We start from the raw sequence: 18888 nt of genomic DNA, 5'->3' as shown, positions 1-18888 counted from the left end.
GCTCCAGCACCGACACTGACGTGCTGTCACCGACAGGAACCTCTCCCCCACCACCCTCTGACGACTACGGCGCAGCCTCCAATGCCGACTTGAACAATGAACGGCGTTATTGAGGCGCTGCATATTTATGATGAGCACAAGTTCGTAGCATACATCGCAACACCCTGACACTACTGACTGACACCGCGCAGCCATGCCATCCTGTCACACACATACACCTCCCGCCCGCTATCGGCGCAGCACCTCCTGCCCCTCTACCTAGAACACCCTGCGCCGCGGCCGAACCTGATCTACCTCCCGAACACGAACCCGCCGACACTCATCTTCAGCCTCAATCACGCCAACCTTCTGTTCCTGGCCACCTCATCATCCGAGATCGAACCCCTCCTCGTCCTCGAGTTCATTCACCGTATCATCGACGTCTTTGAGGAGTTCCTTGGCGCTCCCTTACTGGCGCACAAGGTCGAGAGCAACTACGATGTCGTCGCGCAGCTTCTCAATGAGATGTGCGACGCCGGAACCATCAGCACGACGGAGCCCAACGCGCTAAGGGACTTGGTGGAGGTGGAGGGCTGGGTGGGCAAGCTGCTGGGTAGCATCAACTTGCCAGGGTAGGAGACACCGTGCTGTCATGAGAAGATGCGACTGACAAAAGACTGTAGGAAAAGCGGAAACTTTGGCACAGGCTTCGCCAACTCGAGCGCGCCGTCGTTGATCGCTCAGAATACCCCGGCGCTGCCCTGGCGCAGAGCCAACGTGCGGCATACATCCAACGAGATGTACGCAGACATCGTCGAGACCCTGACAGTCACACTTGCGCCTTCAGGGAGACCATTGGCGGCGTTTGCAAACGGAACGATAGCCTTCACGTGCAAGGTGTCAGGCATGCCCGACATTGTCATGAACTTGACGAGTCCATCTGGCAAGCACAACTTGGCAGGCTTCATGGACCTCCCCGTGTTTCACCCGTGTGTACGCCTAGCACGGTGGAAGGAGAGGCCAGGTGAGCTCAGCTTCATACCGCCAGACGGTCGGTTCGTCTTGGCCAGCTACGAGGTCGACCTTTTGCCATTCACGAACGGCAAGAGTGGTGGGTTGAGCACGAATAACCTCAAACTACCCGTCAACATCGAGGTGAAGACAGGCCTAGGCCCTTTGGGGTCTGATTTCGAGGTTCGACTGCACGTGAACAGGATGTTGGGGGGGAGCGGCCCATCAGCAGCAAGCCAGTACGGAAGAGGCGGCAGCGGAGCAGGACGAGGCTTCCCAGGGCCGCACCCTGGTACCCCATCATCGCCACTCATGGAGGATCTTGTGGTTACGGTACCTCTACCGGCAGAAGTTAGGAACTTGTCAGAGATACGGCCAAGCAAAGGTGATGCCAGCTTCAACCCTAGTGAACGGGTTCTTGAGTGGCATATCCCCACGAAGGAACTGTCTTCCGGCACGTCTTACTTCGGTCTTAGAGGCACCGCGGTGGGGCAGCTAGCGGATGAGAGTGAAGACGAGTTTGACCCCAATGGATTCGGGTTTGGGAAGGCATATGGCTACGACGAGCCGTACCAGAGCAGTCCGGTTGAGACGAAGAAGACGACCGAGGCCACAGACGAGGAGAAGGATACGAAGAAGGTGGCGCAGAACAAGATGCTGATGCCGAGCTCAGCGTCAGTCAGCTTCTCAGTCAAGGGGTGGCTGCCAAGCGGGCTCAAAGTGGAAAGTATCATGATCGACCCGCGGAAGAGCAAAGGCTTGGGAGAGGGCGTGAAGCCATACAAGGGTGTCAAGTACCTGACAGTCAGCAAGGGCGGTATAGAAACGCGGTGTTAGACAATACGCGGTACAGCAGATATAAAATAATGAAAAATACTTAAGCTGTCCGTCCTTGGGTGTCGTTTGAGAGATTCACATGCTTACAGGAGCTTGGTTTCAACGGCTAGTGGGGGGCTAGCGATGTCAGTATCTCGTGGCCTGCACAGGCTAGTGGACACCTCTTGAGATACATGTCAAGGACGTGACAGGCAAGCCACAAAAACAACACATTACTGGAAGCCGTGGACCGTGGACCGTGGGCCGTTGTCGAAGACACATGATGGCTGAGCCGAGGTGGGATTTGATCTTCAGCGGGCATGTCGGCGATTCAGCGGCAATTGGCCCCTGGTCCCTGAGGGAGATCCAATCCATCACAGACCCCAAACGCCCCACCCCCGGCGTAGCGGAACCAAAACGCACCTGTAAACAGTGCTGAAGAGCAGTTTACCAATCGCGGGGTGACTCCATGCCCCCCAACGATTGGAGTGTTCAATCTCTCGGCGTCGGAACATTCGGCTAGAAGCGGCCACTAGAGGGCAACCGCCATCGATTGGCGTCACCAGCCGACTGATCTGGGTGTCATGTCCGCCAACAGTGCGCAACACGTTCTCTGTCCCCTCCTTAACAATAAAAGGCATAATTAAGACACTACCGCGCGCGGGCAGTGCATGAACTCTGCCGTGCGTGACGCATTTCCCACCCTCGAATTCGGCGCAAACCTGCAGGCTCCTCCTCCTGCTTCTAATTATCTTCTATACCTATTTCTAGAACGCCTGCGACTCCTCACCTTACCTATCCTAAAGTTGAGAGGACAGACATCCATGATTGCGATCATATAGCTGCCCCAGCTCGCAATCAGCTGGCGCTCTTTTCCTCTAGGCTATGACTGCAGCTCCCGGAGTCCACCACGCCATCCGCCGAGGCGCGGCCGTGTGGGCCAATGGGCGCATCTGCCTCGGTCGCACGCGGGCCGCAACGAGCAATGTATCTTTCGGAGTGAGTCGACGACATGCTTCTTCGTCGTCGCAAGAGAAGCGGCCGCGGACGGCGCTTTTCTTCCCAGGTTCGTGAGATCTGCAGCGCCGCCTTGGGTGGCGGGCGAGGAGGGAAATGCGGGGAGCTGACATGTGTATAACACCCGTCGCAGGCCAAGGAGTGCAAAAAGTCGGCATGGTAACACCGTGGCTTGAGGCCTTCCCGCGGACGGCAAAGCCCATCATCCAGGAGATCGACCACTGCATGGGCTTTAAGCTCTCCGATACCATCGCCGAGGGCCCCAGCAAATTGCTGACCAAGACGCCCAACGCGCAACCGGCCATCATGGCGACCTCGATCCTTATCCTCCGTATCCTCGAGTGCGAGTTCAACTTCGACGTTGCCCAGCGCGTCGACGTCACGCTGGGCCACTCGCTCGGCGAATTCGCCGCGTTGGTGGCCGGCGGCTATCTCGAATTCGAGGACAGCCTGTACCTGGTGCGGAAGCGGGCCGAAGCCATGGCGGAGGCGACGCGGCGCGCCGTCGAGGAGCACGGCGGCGAGTACGGCATGGTGGCCATCGTTACGGAGCCGCAATACTTAAGCCCGCTGATCGCGGCGATTCACGACTTTGTGGGTCACTCGAGCGCCGGGTCCAAGGGTGACAGCTCCGAGGATGTGCCGCCCATCGAGCAGGTGCACATCGCCAATGTCAACAGCAAGAACCAGATTGTACTAAGCGGCAACATCGAACGCATAAAGACTCTGTCGACGCACGTGCGGCAGTTCCTCGGTCACGACCCCCGCGCCGTGAGGTTGAACAGCGATAGCCCTTTCCACAGCCCACTCATGAAGCCCGCCGTCGCAGTGGTGAGGAACATCCTGTCGAGAAAGAGCCGCGTTAAGGGGCGCGAAGGGGAGGACATCATCACGTTTCCTGCAAGGGTGCCGTGCGTGAGCAACGTGACCGCACGGCCGTTCGAGAGCAAGGCGGACGTCAAGGACCTTTTGGCGCGGCAGTGTCTCGAGACGGTGCAGTGGTGGGACAGTATCAAGTACCTCGACCAGGAGGAGAAGGTGAGGCGGTGGATCGGCATCGGGCCCGGCAAGGTCGGGCGGAATCTGGTTGGCAAGGAGGTGGGAATGAGGGGCAAGGACTCGGTCAAGGGCGGCGGCGTCTGGGGCATCACAGACCCGAGCGAGATCGAGGAGATGCTCAGGGGATTGGAGGACACGGAAAGGCTATCGGAAGAGGAGAATGAGTGAGGCGGGTGACCATGCTACCCAGAAGCTATAGACGTATTTCCGTGCATGTTCTTGGGACCTTTGCGAGGCGCTTTCTGTTTTTTGCTATACTGGGCTCGCGAGCTCTGCAGAAGGTCTGGCTTCGATACTTGTGAAAGGGAAGCTGGAGTATTGGTTAGGTGTGTATGTGTAACACTACTTGTTATCTGGAGGGACGATTCGTACAAAATATATTACTGAACACTGGAGCCACATATTCCGAGTTCGTTCGACATGGGATATTTCTAGGCCTCCAGTACATTACCAAGACGTCATGTTCAGAGGATCTGATCGGTTGTAAATTACTCTGCCTAGCTAGCTGATCGTTGAACCCTGATTTCGATGCGGGGCAGTCGAGAGTGAAGCAAGGGGACCCAGAAAAACAATTAAGCTCCCGCCCACATCAGCTACCTACAGAAAGGTACCTATTACCCCAGCTCTCTTTCTCAACCTGCCACGAAACGAACGACATCTGGTCAACCTCGAAATAATTGACTATCTACTCTACAATCGCGCCGCGTCTGCCTCCACCGCGAGCCCAGCAATTAGACAAGCCACGCATCTGGGCGACGAACTCACGCACACAAAAGGCGTACAAATGGCGGCCACGATCCCTTCGATAGCCTGCATAGGCATCATCGGCCGAAACGTACGTCCCCCGTCTTCTACCCTTCGCCGGCCTTGTGATGCCTACCTCTGCCGTGCGCTCGGAACCTCAAGCTACATTCACCCCTCCCTGCCGGCTCTCCTGTAGTCTTCATAAGCTAACCGGCGACGTCGCAGAACAACCCCCTCAACATCCAAATCTTCTCATCCCACAACCCCGCGACAAACACGTTCGCGCCGATCCGGACGCCCCTGCAGTTCTCCCTCCTCCTCTCCTCAACCCTCGACGTCTTCGAGCTCCGCCACGGCAACGGCGCCTCTGGCAACGGCGGAGGAGCCGCTGTGGGGTCCAGCGGCACCGGCCTCTCGGGCGAGGTCGGCCTCCTGCACGCTGTCGATGAGCGCCTCGCGGCGTACGGGTGGGAGACGAACACGGGCGTCAAGATCGTCGTCGTCGTGGATATGCGCGGGCGCCGGGTCGCGGGTTCCGGAAGCGCGGCGGCAGAGGCGGCGGCCAAGGGGCGGGGCGCCGTTGGGCTGCGGGAGCAGGAGCTGCGGGTCGTGTTCCGGGCGGTGCAGAACGCGTACGTCCGGCTGCTGCAGAATCCGTTCTACGAGCCGGACGAACACGCCCCCGTGTCCGGCCGTGGCGGGCGCGTGATCAAGAGCAAGAAGTTCGAGGGGGAGGTGCGGAGGATCGGGGAGACGTGGACGCCCGGTGTCACGAGTCTTTAGGCAAAGGGGGGTTTGGGGAGGATAGTGGTCTGCCTGTCTTGAGCATTTCTGGAGTTCTGGGCGTTTGAAAGAGATTAGACGGGACGCAGGGAGGGTTGTAATTCGTTATGTCCATCGTGGCTTTTCTATCATGGCCAGAAAAGACTGGCTCTGTAAAGGTATCTACCATGCAAAGACCCGAAGGTCTTGACGACGTCATCTCGTATGACGTTGTGTTCAAATATTCCAGCACCGCCAAAATGCTATGCTATACGCCGTGATATGTGTCTATGAGCAAAAATTCAACAAAATCCAACGTCACAGAGATGTACAATAGAAAAAGGACATCTAACTCCAATGGATAGCTGTTGGCGGTTGCCGGTCAGTGAGCGAATCCAACACCCCCTTAGCCAGATGCTTTCGGGCTCATGAAGTCAATGGCTTCCAATGACCTCGATCTTCGCCTTCTCAGTCTCCTCCGGTGGCCTCATCTCCCCTGAGAGGATTTCTCGCGCCGCAGCTCTGCCTCCTCCAGAGCTTGCCATCTCTCAATAACAAGCTTGTCCGTCCCGAACGGCTCGTCAACAGGCCTAGACGGGCCCATGAAGGCATCGGTCTGCCGCCGCGGCAGCAGGGGCTCGTTCTTCTTCGGCCTCGACGGCGCCGAATCTTCCCAATGCCGCGCAGTGCGCGGGACGGGCGTCCACCACTCTGACGGCTCGCCTCCCACCCCTCGGGCGTGCCACGCGGCGCTGCACAGCTCCCACAGCCGGCTCGCGGCGCGGCGGTACGCGAAGCGCTCGTCCTCGCCGATGAAGCCAGCCGTGTTGCTGAAGTTGGGGCTAGATGCCCCCGTGGCACTGCTGACGTTTCCGAGGCGGCCAAAATCCGAGTCTTGGTCTGGGTCGTATTTGGAGGTCGGCAGGTCGGTGTCGTAGTAGGAGATGTTGGGGCGGAAGGGCGCTGCTTGGTCTTGGTACACTTCGGCTATGGTCTCGGAGTGGATCGCGTCCGAGTCTATGACTTCCTCTCCGGACTCAAGCCTGGAGGCGGCGGCGGTGGCGGCAGCGCGGTCCGCCTCGGCCTGAGCGGCACGGATGTCCGGGAAGAACAGGTCATCAGGCCCGGTTTCGGCACGGACGAAGAGCTTACCACGGGCCTCGTAGAGGGCGTCGAGAAGGGTGATAAAGCGGCGGGCCTCGTTCTTGTGTAGCGTCGTCATGGTCGGAACATTGTCGATGATGAAGGTGTGATAGGTGGAGGCCATGGTCACGTAGTCGGCCGGGCCAAAAGTCCCGACGAGGTCATTAAAGTCCCAGTATACGATGCCGTCGCGCTGGCGCGGGATTGCAATCGTACGGCCGTAGACTGTGAGGGCTGCTGATGTCCACGGTTTGGAATTGAGGTCCGATAGCTCTGATTTCCAGGCAGACATTTCGGGTGTCAAGAAGTACTTGGCGGGTTTGGTTGTTTCTGGTAGCGTTAGGATGCAATGCTGTGTAAGAAGACTCCCTGAGAAACAGGCTCAACTTACCTCCTTGTGACTCATCTGGCTTTTCTGCAAGTCCAGTTCCCTCAAGGGACGCTACCTCGATTGCTACGTTCTCCCCAGTTTCACGACGCCGCCAGTCAGTGGCCCCTTCCATATGCCAAAAGTCGCAGCGGGCTTTAAGAACTTCAACGAAAGCAGCAAAGTCGTTTTGGCTATGGAGAGTGCCTCGCGATCGAGCTCCGCCAAGGAAGAGACTCTTGAGGAAGCCGTCGGTGGGAGCGACGGTATACTCGATGCCAATGGCCTTCTGAAGCTCCTCAGGCATTCGGTTGGAAGAAGCGATGAGAACGCCTCCTAGGTGAAAGAAGGCTATGAAGAGGTGACTGAGGATCTTGCTTGCCGCGCGGTCGGGTAACTGAAACTCATTCAGGAATAGGATTGGAGACTCTTCGACCAGCTTTTTGGCGAGCCATAGCATGGAGTACTCCTTCTCATTGCCGCTTAACTCGGGATGAGACCGACGGAACCGTTCGAGCTGTGAGAAAGTATACAGCATGAACGTGTTGAAGTGCCATCGCTTCTTCTTCTCCGTCGGCAGACCCTGTGCCAACAAATCGATCAACATGGACTTTCCCACACCCACCTCACCCGACAGGAACAACCCCCTCGGCGAGTTGATGCTGATGGCGCCCTCGAGGCTCGTCATAACGCGAACAAGAGCCATTGGGTTTTGGTCTTTCGGCGTCGGCGTCGCCTTGCGGGCGAGGTGCTTGAACAGCGGGTTGTCCCAGATGGGATGGTTCGGCATGGCCAGCGTCGCAGCGGCCTCTTCAGGGTCGCGGGTCTCGGGTATGTCGGCGACCTGCTTAAGACGCTCGCTGTAGTCGACCTCGGGGGCGTAATCCTTGAGGCGACCGTAGAGCTTGTGCAGGTGGATCGCGAGTCGGTGCTGGTCTGGGTCCGGGGAGAGGATGTTGGATGAGACGAGAGTGCGGTATTTGACAAGAGGGTCGGTGATGGTCATGGCAGTTGAGTAGTACCGCACGAGAGAAGCCATCTTTCCCGCCTTAGCTGTCAGTACTTTGTGGCCCATCATCGTGTCCAGAGTTCATCGATAAAATCCTTGTCATAAGACTGCTGTGAACTCCATCTGACACGGTATGAAGACCGAATACGTCTTGGGCAAAGCTATGCAGTTGTCTTCGAGATGTGAATCTCGATGACACAGATCCTGTGCGACTCAGGCATAAACAGACACCGCTTGTGAGGCGATTGCTGGTGGTGAGGCCAATGTATCACAACTGCTGTCGCGAAGCAATATCGACTAAGTTGATCCCAAACGATTCTTAAGCTTGCGTTTTCAGCCCAGCTGGGTTGCTCACGCCGTTTCTCCAATGCAGACAACAAGGCAGTCTGGTCCCATTCAATCGGAGTCGAGAAGAGAGATGCATGGGACGGTCTAAGTCAGTTCAATGACAGTCGTTGAAGAATCGAGTCTATTGCTTGTCCAGGCTCATTAAGTCGTGCAGCCAATCACTGCTCTTGTGTCTCTGAAGACGTTTCCGGGTCAGAGGGTCAAAGAATCGGAGAACGTGAGTGAATCGAAGCGGATGGTGCCTGAATCGCAGTCGAATGAAAGCCGATTGGCTGGTTGACTCTGAAAAGCTGTGGTTCTCTGGAGGATCTACCAAAGAGATGAGACCAAGCGCATGTCACAGCGGGAAACGACTCAGGGAGAGTGAGAGCTGTTGGGTGGTTAGTAGATATTTCTCCTTGCATCTAGACATTGGAATCTCTTTCCATGTTCCCACTGGTGAGTTCCCGAGGGCCGAGTGACGTTGCTGACTTGGTTGTTTAGGTACCTATGCCCCACTTTCAGGGTCCTATTTTCTTCCAATGCGGCGATTCAGCGGGCTCCATCTCGATCGCGGAGTCGGCCAATCAACGCTCTTTTCTTGTCGGCCGGGAGCAACGAAACGCCCAAAAGCAGGTACGTACCGCCTCCCAGGTACCCTCGTGCTATTGCTGCTCCTTGCGCCGCCTCAGCTGGCACGCCTACACACCCGTACACCTGCCCTGACCTGCTGCTCACCGGCGGCCTGTGGGGACTGACATACGCTGCTAGTGGACGAGCAGCCGGACAGGAAGCTGCTGGTGTTGCTGGTCCGTGCTTGGCAGATGCAGCAACCTAGTGTTTTTTTTCTACGAGACCCAATCGATTGATGCTTCGTCACTCTCACATATTTGCTAAATCCGCTCTACCACCTTCGTCCACACTCCCCCCGGCCTCCGCTTTCCCTACCAGTACCTTAGGCCACAGAATCCATCCTCGAAATGTTTTTCTGACCGACATCCACCTATCCACGAACATCATCAGCATCACGGTGACCGACCCTTTCCCCCTCAACAACTTCGCGCCCGGTCGCTCGACACCATGTTTTCTCCCTCCATGAACGAGGGCGGGCCAGCCACTGCTACGCGAAGCAGAAGAAGACAGCGACCTGCCAGCCATGAGAGTGTCACACATCAACCCAAGGCGAAACGCCAACGCGTTCCCTTGACCGAGCAGACCTTCGTCAATCCTGAGGTGTCCGCGTCTACGGGCCCCGAGATGTACGAGGTCAAGTCCGACAAAGTTGCGACACTCGACGTGCGACAAGACGGCATCGAGAACCAGAACCCCATCACGCCCACCCCGAGGAAAGAACTCAGCGTGCGCTCGAAAAAGCCCAAGGGAGGAGACAGGCCAACCAAGGGCGATGGAAGCGTCATTCTGGTAGGTTCAAATGCGTCCGCGTTACCCCCCCTTCAACCAAGCTAACCATTATCCGCCAGACGACGAACAACGCTTACACCGTGAGCAAACTGCCTGCGCTGCCAGACCGTATCCGTGCAGATGCTTCAGGTGAGTCCTTCGTGCTGAATGCGCGCTTCCTATGGCTAACAATCACTTCAAGCTCAACAACACGGCGACATCTTCTCGAACCGCTATGCCCTCAGTCTTAGCCATACTCACGCGATTGTTTGGCCGTACACGGACCCCTCTCAATCCCCCGAGACATTCACCTTTACCCTTCCGTATCCCTCGAAACATTCTTCAGAGCCTCTTCCGCTAGGTTGCTTAGTGTCGCCATCAGCTTCGTCGACCGAACCCGGTCTGGTTGTTGTCATGCCGGTCAGTGGTAAGATAGCATACTGGGAATCCATCACGAGCGCCGCGACCTTGGACTTCATCCGCCAGCAGCGACATGGCGTGGAGGGCTCAATATCGGGCATGTTCTCCGGTGAGAAGGTTATTCAAATCACCAACGCCGAATCCGCCGGCTTCGTCCTGGCCTTTAGCAGCGGCCGACTGGCCTACATGAGCGTCCGAGATGGCCACGGCAGACCCACGATTTCCGTCCAGTTCCTCCGCACGAGCTTAGGGTCTACGGCTGGTGGTATATTCGGCAGCATTCGCCATGCTCTGACACAAACTTCAGGACGTGGAGACATCGCCGCTGTTCGAGCGGAGCGCACTTCTCGGGTCGGCGAACGAAACGTCGTCGCAGCTACCCTTAAGGGCAGGCTCCACGCCTGGAAGATTCATCGCGGAGGACACCACGAGACCATAGTGGAGGCAGACATGCAAGAAGAAATCGTCGAGGCCATCCGTCAAGTTGACCCTTTGGCAGCGACCGACTTCCACCCCGAGACCTTCGAAGTTGTTGACTTCGCCTTCGTGCCCAAAGGCTTGGAAGATAAGTACCGAGATATGAGCAGGCTCAGCGACGCCATGGTCTCAACCGACGTCAACTTGCAACATCTACTGTTGCTCGTCAGCCTCAGCAAGAAGAGAGAATCGCATTACTCTCTGGTCGAAGTTATTCTGTCGCCGACCTCCGCACAAATCGGCATGGTCCGTCCGATCTCCTCGTACAAGACGCGCTTCAGCCCCACGAATCCAGTACAATCTTCTCGGCCTCGTCTGCATCTTCCTCGACCGGCCCTCGTGGCATTTCTCATATTCGATAAAGCCGTTGTTTTGGCATCTATTGGTGTTCCTCCAGATTCGCCAGATGTTCAACTCCAGGAGGATAACCATATCATTCCTCCGACTTATGAGGATGTGATTAACTTTTCTGACAATAATCAGTCCGAGATTTTCGGCTCGGGATTCGAAGAGCCGCAGGCAGCTAACAGCAGCCATGACGAGTCCAGAACTCGTCAAAAGACGAAGAACCCTGCAGTCATTTTGATGGTACGTGGCACGGGCATTGTACGACTTACAACGACAGACATCGATAGATTTGGCAGTGACAGGCCCCCGAAAGTCACGCCAAAGAGCAAGCTTGAACAGGCCGTCTTCTTTGGCAATAAGCAAGACACCCCTCTGATTTTCGACGTTAGAAAAGGTGTTCAGTTCTCAGACAGGGAAATGGCAGAAGCCGCACTGGAGCTTAGCCAAGAGATCATGAGCTCCTCGACAACGCACATCTCACTGCCGGCATCTTTGGAAGACAATCTCAGCACCCGTTGTCTTGCTCTTGAACGGTTGATGCTACATCTCAAGACAACCAAGGTCAACCTGGACCGGCGTACCCGGTGGCTGTTGCTTTCCCATGCCGAGAAGATGATGGTTTCGACGGTTCTCTGGAAACGCCATGAGGCCTTTACCAATGAACGACCTGCCAATAACAAGAAGGATCTGATTGCGGAGATCGTCGAGTTCATCCACCAAGATGAGAAGACCAACCCTAATCGGAGTGCGGGAGAGGTCGACCGTGTGAGGCACTGGTTCATTCATGATGTTGGCAGGCTCGAGATCTTCATTGCCTGGGCCTACGAAGTGATCAAGTACATTTACAAGGACCATATCATGGACGATGTTCACATCACTCGTCTCATGTACGAGGCTCAACAGGTGAACCTTGTCGCTCTCATGACGGCTCTGGAATACCGGCAAAAGAGGCTTGCATTCTACGGACTAGAGGATGAGGAGCTTGATTTCGGCATTGTACGCGAGAACTACGAAGATCTCCCCGAGCCCTGGACCGGGTGCCACTACATCGGCAACAATCTGAAGCGTCTCCTTGAGCTTTGCCACACATGGCTCGACCAATACTATACTCCGAATGAAAAGACAAAGGACAAATCGAAACAGCCGGACCCCGTACTTCTCGAGAAGATCAATTCGGAGGTCTCCAACCTCACCGACCTGTACCTTGTATCTCTTCTCGAGGCGTCTCGCTGGAACGCTGCACAGCAGGATGCGAAGGCCCAGAAATGGTCGGACCATCTCGCAAAGCTCTACGATGCGGACCGCAACGACAAGGTTCTTGCCCTTCTCCGCCTAGGCAAATGGGACGAGAGCATTATCATTGCCGAGAAACACCGATGCTGGAAGGCACTGGCACTGGCCATGATCGAACAGATCAACAGCCTCAGGAGCGAAGCGACAGTGTCAAGATCGCAAGCCGATGCTCGCGAACTCACCAAAAAGGCCGAAGCCAAGGAGAAGCGGATTGGCGAATACTTTGACAAGTATGGCGAGGCATTTGCCTTCCCCACATACGAAATTCTGCTGGACAATGCCGGCGTCCAAGCCGTTCTGGGTTTCCAATACGACAACCACGGATTCAGGACAAAGTTCCTCCGACAAAAGCCTGAGCTGGCCAAGATTTCCTGGATCAACGACATCCAAGGCGAGGACGACATGGACCACGCAGCAGAGACGCTTCTTGACCTTGGTCTCACCCGAGAGCAGCAGGTTTGGAACAAGAAGATTGAGCTCAGCCTCGGAAAGCTGTCACTCATGGCCGATTCGCAAACGCCTCCCTCCTCCGATCTCTTCGGGTTCAAGCCCGCTAAGACTGAGACCGAGGGACTCTCTGAGTCTGAGGATAAGATTGAAGCCATCGACAGCCAGCTGGGCCTCATCAGAATTCAAGATGAGCTTTATGCTCAGGTCTTTCCATCTGTCCAAACGGCTGTGGACGAAGGCGCAGAGCTGCAACTGGCCATGGAAAACCACTGCCTGTACATCCCGAAGAAGCAGAAGGCACTGGTTCAGCTCTTCGAGAACAGCATGAGACGGCTCCTCAGACATGAGGCTCTTGATGTCATGTCTCTTATCGACCTGCTCACGCTCATCAGCCTCTCGCCCGAAACCGCTGCTGATATTGCCGATCCTTTTTATCTTGCTCTAGTCGCAGCCTCGTACGCCCTCCAGGGTGAGGAATTGAAGATGGCCAAGCGCCTCATCTGGAGACGCTGTTTCATTCGTGACGACTGGATCAAGCTTAACGACACCCAGTTAAAGGATGACTCTATCGTTGAGGAAAAACTGGCCCGCACCACGCTCTTCAGCGCCTTGATCTCCTGTTACCAGTACCGTAAGTTTCCACAAGCCGAAGTTAACATATCTTCATCCACTGACTCCTGAACAGAGACACTTGACAATCCGTTCCAGCCGCCCCGGCCAGCAGACATGCTGGGCGCTTACGTCATCGACCTCGACAGCCGCTTTACCTCCATGGAGAAGTCCTACAGGGACAAGCTCCTGGATGCGATGAAGTGGGAGGACTCAGTCCTGCACAAGTACATCGATAAGGCGCGTCTCGAGGAGTGGGCTCGTACGGCGGCCGAGATGGCCGAGGCCACTGTCGCGCAGTCAGTGGACGAGGTGACGAGGGCCGCCGCGGAGGAGGCGTCGGATGAGCACACGAACGGAAAGGCGAATGGCGTGTACTAGGGGTACATGGACCATATGTTTCCTTGAGTGTGAACTGCACTGCCACGCTGTTTATTTTGAGGTGGATTGGAATGCGGGCTGAGTCCAGATTTTGGTGGGACTTCATGTCACTGCCACATGGTGGGCATTTTCATCGTTTGTTTCTTTGCAGTGTTGGAGGGGTTCTTGGTGTCACTATAGCAGCTCTCATCGCGCTGTTGGTTTTTTCTGGGAATGTCCCTTTTTCAATTATTCTCCCCCTCATCCGTCAATTGGCCTGAGAATAGGTGCCACAGCGCGGCAGGTAGTCTTTCTTTTCCTTTCTTTTCTCCTCTCGACTATTATCATTAACGAATCAGGATGGCTGGGACGGCTAGAGAGCAACAAAAGAAAGAGACTTTGATATGCATACATACAAAACATAAACAACGTCACGGTCCCTCGTACCAGGGGGCGAACGGGGGAGAGGGTCGGCCGGCTATAGTCACAGTAGTGTTGGTAATTAATCAGACACGAACGTTGCGGGTATCTTGCTGGGGGGCTTTTCTTAGGGGTAGTACGGATAGTTTCTTAGGGAAACGAGATAAACGAAGTGGGGGAGACGAACATTACTTTATTCAATTCAGGTTCCGTTCGCTCCTGTGTTGCCCCCTTTCTCCCCCTTTCAATCATCGTACTATTCCCAGGTACCGCCGCGAAGTGCTTCCGGGGCCGTTTACCCAAACGACTTCCGCTGGTGAACAGGCGAACACGCAACTTCCTCGCCGTTGAAATGAGGATTTCGGTCTGCCCAGCACTACAGGGTAGGTTTCTTTCTTTCTTCTTTCTCTTCGACACTCTCACGATGACCCACCACGCGTTGCCATGCGCGCACTCTTCCATCATAGGGAAACACTCAGGGGCAGAACGTTGCCGAGGAAAGTGTTTCAATAGCTTTGCCGACTTAATACTCGACCGTCAAGACGGTGGGGAAGTGTACGCGCGCGCGCGCACCCGCGCTCTTCTACTGAGACAGCTTTCCCACGCAGATCGTGTGCTACATAAATCACCCCTCTCGCTGCTCACTTAGAGCTGGTGACCAGCTGGTCCACTTCACATCCACTCAATGTGATACTCCCGCGCTGGCCTATCGAACCCGTCGAGGAAATAGATGGGCCATGCGGCGTTTCTTCCTCGGGCAGAGAGCACTGGCCAAGTGGGAGGGGGAAGCTTCTCCAGCTTGAAGCTTGCCGCGTCGCCCACACGGCATTTACGTAAATGTGCCCAGAGAAAAAGCGTCACACAGCAGGGATTTGCATTTTCCTGAAATTATGTGGTGAATCCGCAAGGCAAGGTCGCCGCAGGAATATCGTAGGCTGATGGGAGCTTCGGCCTCTCTGCGAATCCACCTGAATGACCTCTTGGATTCCTTCGACGTCCTTTTGCCCCCTTGAACGTCAGTATTGACCTAGGATGCGGGTTGTATTCCCCTCTACCTCGCACTTGCTGTTTCGATTTGTGCCAAGGTGTGTTGAGTAAACGTAAAAAATCAGAGGAACCATGGCGCAAACGAGGGGCAGGCTAGCTCGTAGGTTGGCGTCCGACAACTTTGTTGAAGCCCACGATTCATGTCATCCTTAAGGCAAGAGAGGGGAAACCAGCAACCGTAAGGGTCCCTGATGCTGATATGGGTGAGCGAGCGACACCGTAATGAGAGGCTAGCCTCTTCCTGGCATTACCCGCGGCGGCGGCGGGCGTCTGTCTTGAGACATGACTTGCAGGCCCTAAGGTGCCCTGCAGATCCGTCTGGTCATGCGTTGTTGGCAGAACAATGCCAATCAACCGGATTGTCTGCTTGAACTTGAGGAGAACAGAGACATCCGTCAAAGGAAGGAAACGCCATTAAACAAGACTTGTGGCGCACGAACAACGGTTTTGGCGCGTCTTTGTCCTGTGATTATCACAAGCTAGACCGAGACTTGTAGTTTCGACGATGGGCGAGGGCAATCGATTGGACGAAGGGCCATGGGATGGACGCGGGAGGCCCGGGCGTGGTTGAGACTTGCCAGAGTTCTACATAGTAGACGAGGGAATGGGACAGCGTTTCAATCAAAGGTTGGACAACAGGGTCAGCTGACGGGGATGCGGGAGGCAGAAGTGAAACCGTAGGGCGGAATGGAGGGCGAATGGTTGGCTCGACGAGCCGTCTCTGTCGTGGAGATGGTGAGCAGATACATCGAATGATGTACACCAATGGTTGTGTTGTGTTGGGAGGAATGGAGGGTGAGAAGGAACCCGAGAGCCTGCATAGAGGCAATGAAGGCGGGAGCCGGGCTGTTGCCGCGTTGGCAGGCACACTTGTTGGTTGCCCACAGCTGTAGGTAGCTTGATAGGAAACGGGGCGGTCATTCACCGCATCTCGGGCGGCACCTCGGCGGTGGGAGCCAGACATGCCGGGTTGTAGCAACGCTGCAGGTCCAGTCCGGTACGGGCAAGGTTCCGCTGCAGGATAAGAAGCCATTGGACAACGGGCGCTCCAGCAGATGCAAAAGGTGCAGACAAGTGGGTTCTCGTTGGTGATCCTCTAGTCTTTCCAACCTTCTTTTTTTCTTCTTCCCTCGAACAGGTGACTGGTTGCAGGCCGTTGGTGCAAGCAAGCTTGTTGTTTTCCGTTTCTGATTTATGCCATTATGCCATTGCAAAGGACGGGGGTTTTTTTTTCTCTCCTTTTTTCCCTTTCTTTCGTAGGGTAAGGGACCGTGTGATTTGTAAGGTCACAGGGAATCTCGTTTATGCCATACGGAACATTCGAATGTCTCTGATGTGCAATGTCAGGCGCCAAGGATAGGACATGGGACAGGCAGCATGTGCAGGGGTCAAAAGTCGGGTAAAATAGCCTCGGGGACGATGTCGTCAAATCTTGCAAGCCTATCTCGTAGGTGGTTCACTTGCCGGGAAAACAGTGACAAAAAAAAACGGTCTTGACGTTTGGAAACCTGGGCTGTGGGATTCAGCCAGGTTCAGGGTGCTTTCGGCTGCTGCGCTTATCGAGACGAAGTCAACGACGACGCGCCACGTTTGGCGTCGTCTTCTCCCTTTCGTCCAGAGTCAGACACACATCAGACTGTCCGTCACCCCTTGTGTGGAGGTTTCCAGGCTCCCTTGAAAGGGGTCATCGGCCGGATAACGAATAAACAGTCACGGCAGGCCTTTTGCGGCTAGGAGGTCTAACTTCCCCGTCCACGGGGACAAAGCGAGATATGCGGCGGATGCCTCCAGGCCGTCAGCGGACCTCGATCCCCGCACAGGGCGCAATCCGTGCATTTTCTAGGGCCGTGTCTAGCGCAGCTTTCGATGCTGTTTGGGCTTGGCTTGGCTTAGGATTACCACAATGCCTACCTACGAGCAGAAGGGGGCCATATGCAGCATGCCCCATCGCCCCTGGGCAGGCGCGACGTTGGGCAGGCTAACCGTTGGTGTCTGCCGTAACCCTGTCCCGGTGCAGTGTCAGCGTCTCCCGTCGTTCGTCGTGTAGTGAGTGTACAAGGCACAGCGATGATGGAGATGAGTGGTTGATGTAGGTAACTTGTTGCAGGCAACTGGCGGCGTAGCTGCATCCCAGACGAAGGAGCGACGTTGCTGGAGGCGGGCGCCGGATGTCCTCCATACAATAGGTCGAATTGTCCAAGGTAGGTACATATGAAACTGATGGAAATAGAAGGCCGTATTTGATTTGACAAGACGAGGCGAATACGGCGTGGGTTCTCCAACTAGATCATATACGAACACATTGTGAAAGAGAGGATACCTACGGAGAATTAGAGGGACGGCTGAAAGCGACAGAGGGAAGGGTTGGAAGGAAGAAACGAAGATCGTACTGCAAACTGGGGCGACTTGGGGAGAACGGTGTAGCAGACCCGAAAACAGAAGTCGGCTCCGGTACATGCGAAATTGGTGGGAAATTGGGGTGACGACAGGTACCGGGACCTTCTTGCCCGGGCCCTGGCAACCAAGAACCCACCGCCGATGGGCAGGTCTGCTCCGCTCGGTGTCGGTAAGGCAAGGTACCTTCCTTCCTCGACATGTACCAATGTATCTTTTCGCTAGTAGCGGTACGTACCTCCACGTTCTTCGTTACTTCTGGCGCTTGTGTGTCTAGAACCTCGATTCTCAGGCACTAAACTCTTTTACCCTCTTTGTGAGGTGGAACACCACTGCCATCGGCTGGTCTGTGCGCCCGTTAGCTGTTGATATACGCCCAGTTCATTGTTACCATAAGAGTGCAACGTACCTTACCTAATAGGTAGGTAGCATAAAGCCCATTCCGTAGGCTAGGACCGGTTGACAATGCGCCACTCACAAAACCTCAATCTGTCCGAAGCATCTCAAATCCTCAGGTTCAGGACAATCCGGACACCAGCCGAAAGGGAGGGGGAGAGAGAGATAGAAAGACAGAGGGGGGGAGATGGGGATGAAAAATCCGGCTCCGGGAGGCCGTCTGCTATTGATTCCATTTGCAACGTGAACCAATCCCGAGTTTGAGCGGAAATCCGGCAAACCAAGATGGAAACGCTGCTTTCCACTCGTCTTGTCATTCCGCGCCGGCCCCTCGTCCATTGAAATTAGGCGCAATCCCCCTTCAACGGACAGCCGCCCACAGTTCGTGGCTCTCTTGTTCCCTCCGATTCTCGCCTCGTTCAGCCATTGCTCACTTTCCCAATCCTGGAACTGGGACCTGGACCTTGAACCCGGACCTGATCCGACCCCCTCCCCTTCCAGGCTTTACTCACTGAAAGTGAACAATTGTGGGCTACAGTGAGCGACACAAAGCTGTTTTGGTTATTGAGAAGTTGAGGCGTAGCTTGTAGTGCAATTTCAGCTTGACCGTTGACGACAGTCACGACACCATCTGTTGCACCTATCTTTTCTTTCCTCCCTTCTTCCTCTTTCTTCTTCTCTTTTTTTTTTTTCTCTCTCTTTCCCCCTCTTCCCTCCCAATCGCGCTCCTTCTCGCGTCGACAAGCCTCGATCGGAGAAGATTCACCGGTCCCAACCCGACAACGGCGAGATACGACTCAGCCTTCGCACCGCCTCGCTCCGTCACCCCCGAGACAAGACATTCCATCAACAACAGACGAAGTAAAGGCATCGGATTGGACAGTTCCATTTACCAACAGCCCATGCCACAAAAAAAAACCAATTTTCGCGTCGACTGCCGTATTACGAGGACAGAAATAGCTTCGTCCAACTGAGGGTGGAAACGGATCCAAGTCAAGGTGAGTGGAAATCGAGAAGGCTATGTATGATGCGATCGATG

General features: G+C 55.4%; 5 protein-coding genes across 5 annotated transcripts; 4 read left to right on the top strand and 1 right to left on the bottom strand.

Moving 5' to 3' along the window:
- The first annotated feature begins 22 nt into the window (after positions 1-22).
- LY79DRAFT_608864 (adaptor complexes medium subunit family protein) lies at positions 23-1896 on the top strand. The gene is made up of 3 exons (XM_060561917.1): positions 23-140; positions 192-611; positions 663-1896. Exons 1-3 carry the CDS (start codon positions 97-99, stop codon positions 1825-1827), a joined length of 1629 nt encoding a protein of 542 aa, XP_060413218.1. The 5' UTR covers positions 23-96; the 3' UTR covers positions 1828-1896.
- Positions 1897-2691: 795 nt separating this feature from the next.
- On the top strand, positions 2692-4050 carry LY79DRAFT_517432 (malonyl CoA-acyl carrier protein transacylase; the record flags this gene model as incomplete). Its single annotated transcript, XM_060554933.1, has 2 exons — positions 2692-2872; positions 2957-4050. 2 exons carry the CDS (start codon positions 2692-2694, stop codon positions 4048-4050), a joined length of 1275 nt encoding a protein of 424 aa, XP_060413217.1.
- A 616-nt stretch (positions 4051-4666) lies between these two features.
- Positions 4667-5409, top strand: LY79DRAFT_670487 (Longin-like domain-containing protein; the record flags this gene model as incomplete). Its single annotated transcript, XM_060563784.1, has 2 exons — positions 4667-4717; positions 4852-5409. 2 exons carry the CDS (start codon positions 4667-4669, stop codon positions 5407-5409), a joined length of 609 nt encoding a protein of 202 aa, XP_060413216.1.
- Positions 5410-5875: 466 nt separating this feature from the next.
- On the bottom strand, positions 5876-7937 carry LY79DRAFT_670486 (AFG1-like ATPase; the record flags this gene model as incomplete). The annotated part of the gene is made up of 2 exons (XM_060563783.1): positions 5876-6861; positions 6923-7937. 2 exons carry the CDS (start codon positions 7935-7937, stop codon positions 5876-5878), a joined length of 2001 nt encoding a protein of 666 aa, XP_060413215.1.
- A 1377-nt stretch (positions 7938-9314) lies between these two features.
- On the top strand, positions 9315-13613 carry LY79DRAFT_670485 (Nup133 N terminal like-domain-containing protein; the record flags this gene model as incomplete). Its single annotated transcript, XM_060563782.1, has 4 exons — positions 9315-9656; positions 9716-9785; positions 9838-13254; positions 13309-13613. 4 exons carry the CDS (start codon positions 9315-9317, stop codon positions 13611-13613), a joined length of 4134 nt encoding a protein of 1377 aa, XP_060413214.1.
- Positions 13614-18888: the final 5275 nt, after the last annotated feature.

The sequence above is a fragment of the Colletotrichum navitas genome (genome assembly GCF_030913465.1).
Source record: "Colletotrichum navitas strain CBS 125086 chromosome Unknown LY79scaffold_37, whole genome shotgun sequence".
Classification (NCBI taxonomy): Eukaryota; Fungi; Ascomycota; class Sordariomycetes; order Glomerellales; family Glomerellaceae; genus Colletotrichum; species Colletotrichum navitas.
Note: the sequence above shows the minus strand (reverse complement) of the source record. Positions and strands in the feature narration are given on the sequence as shown.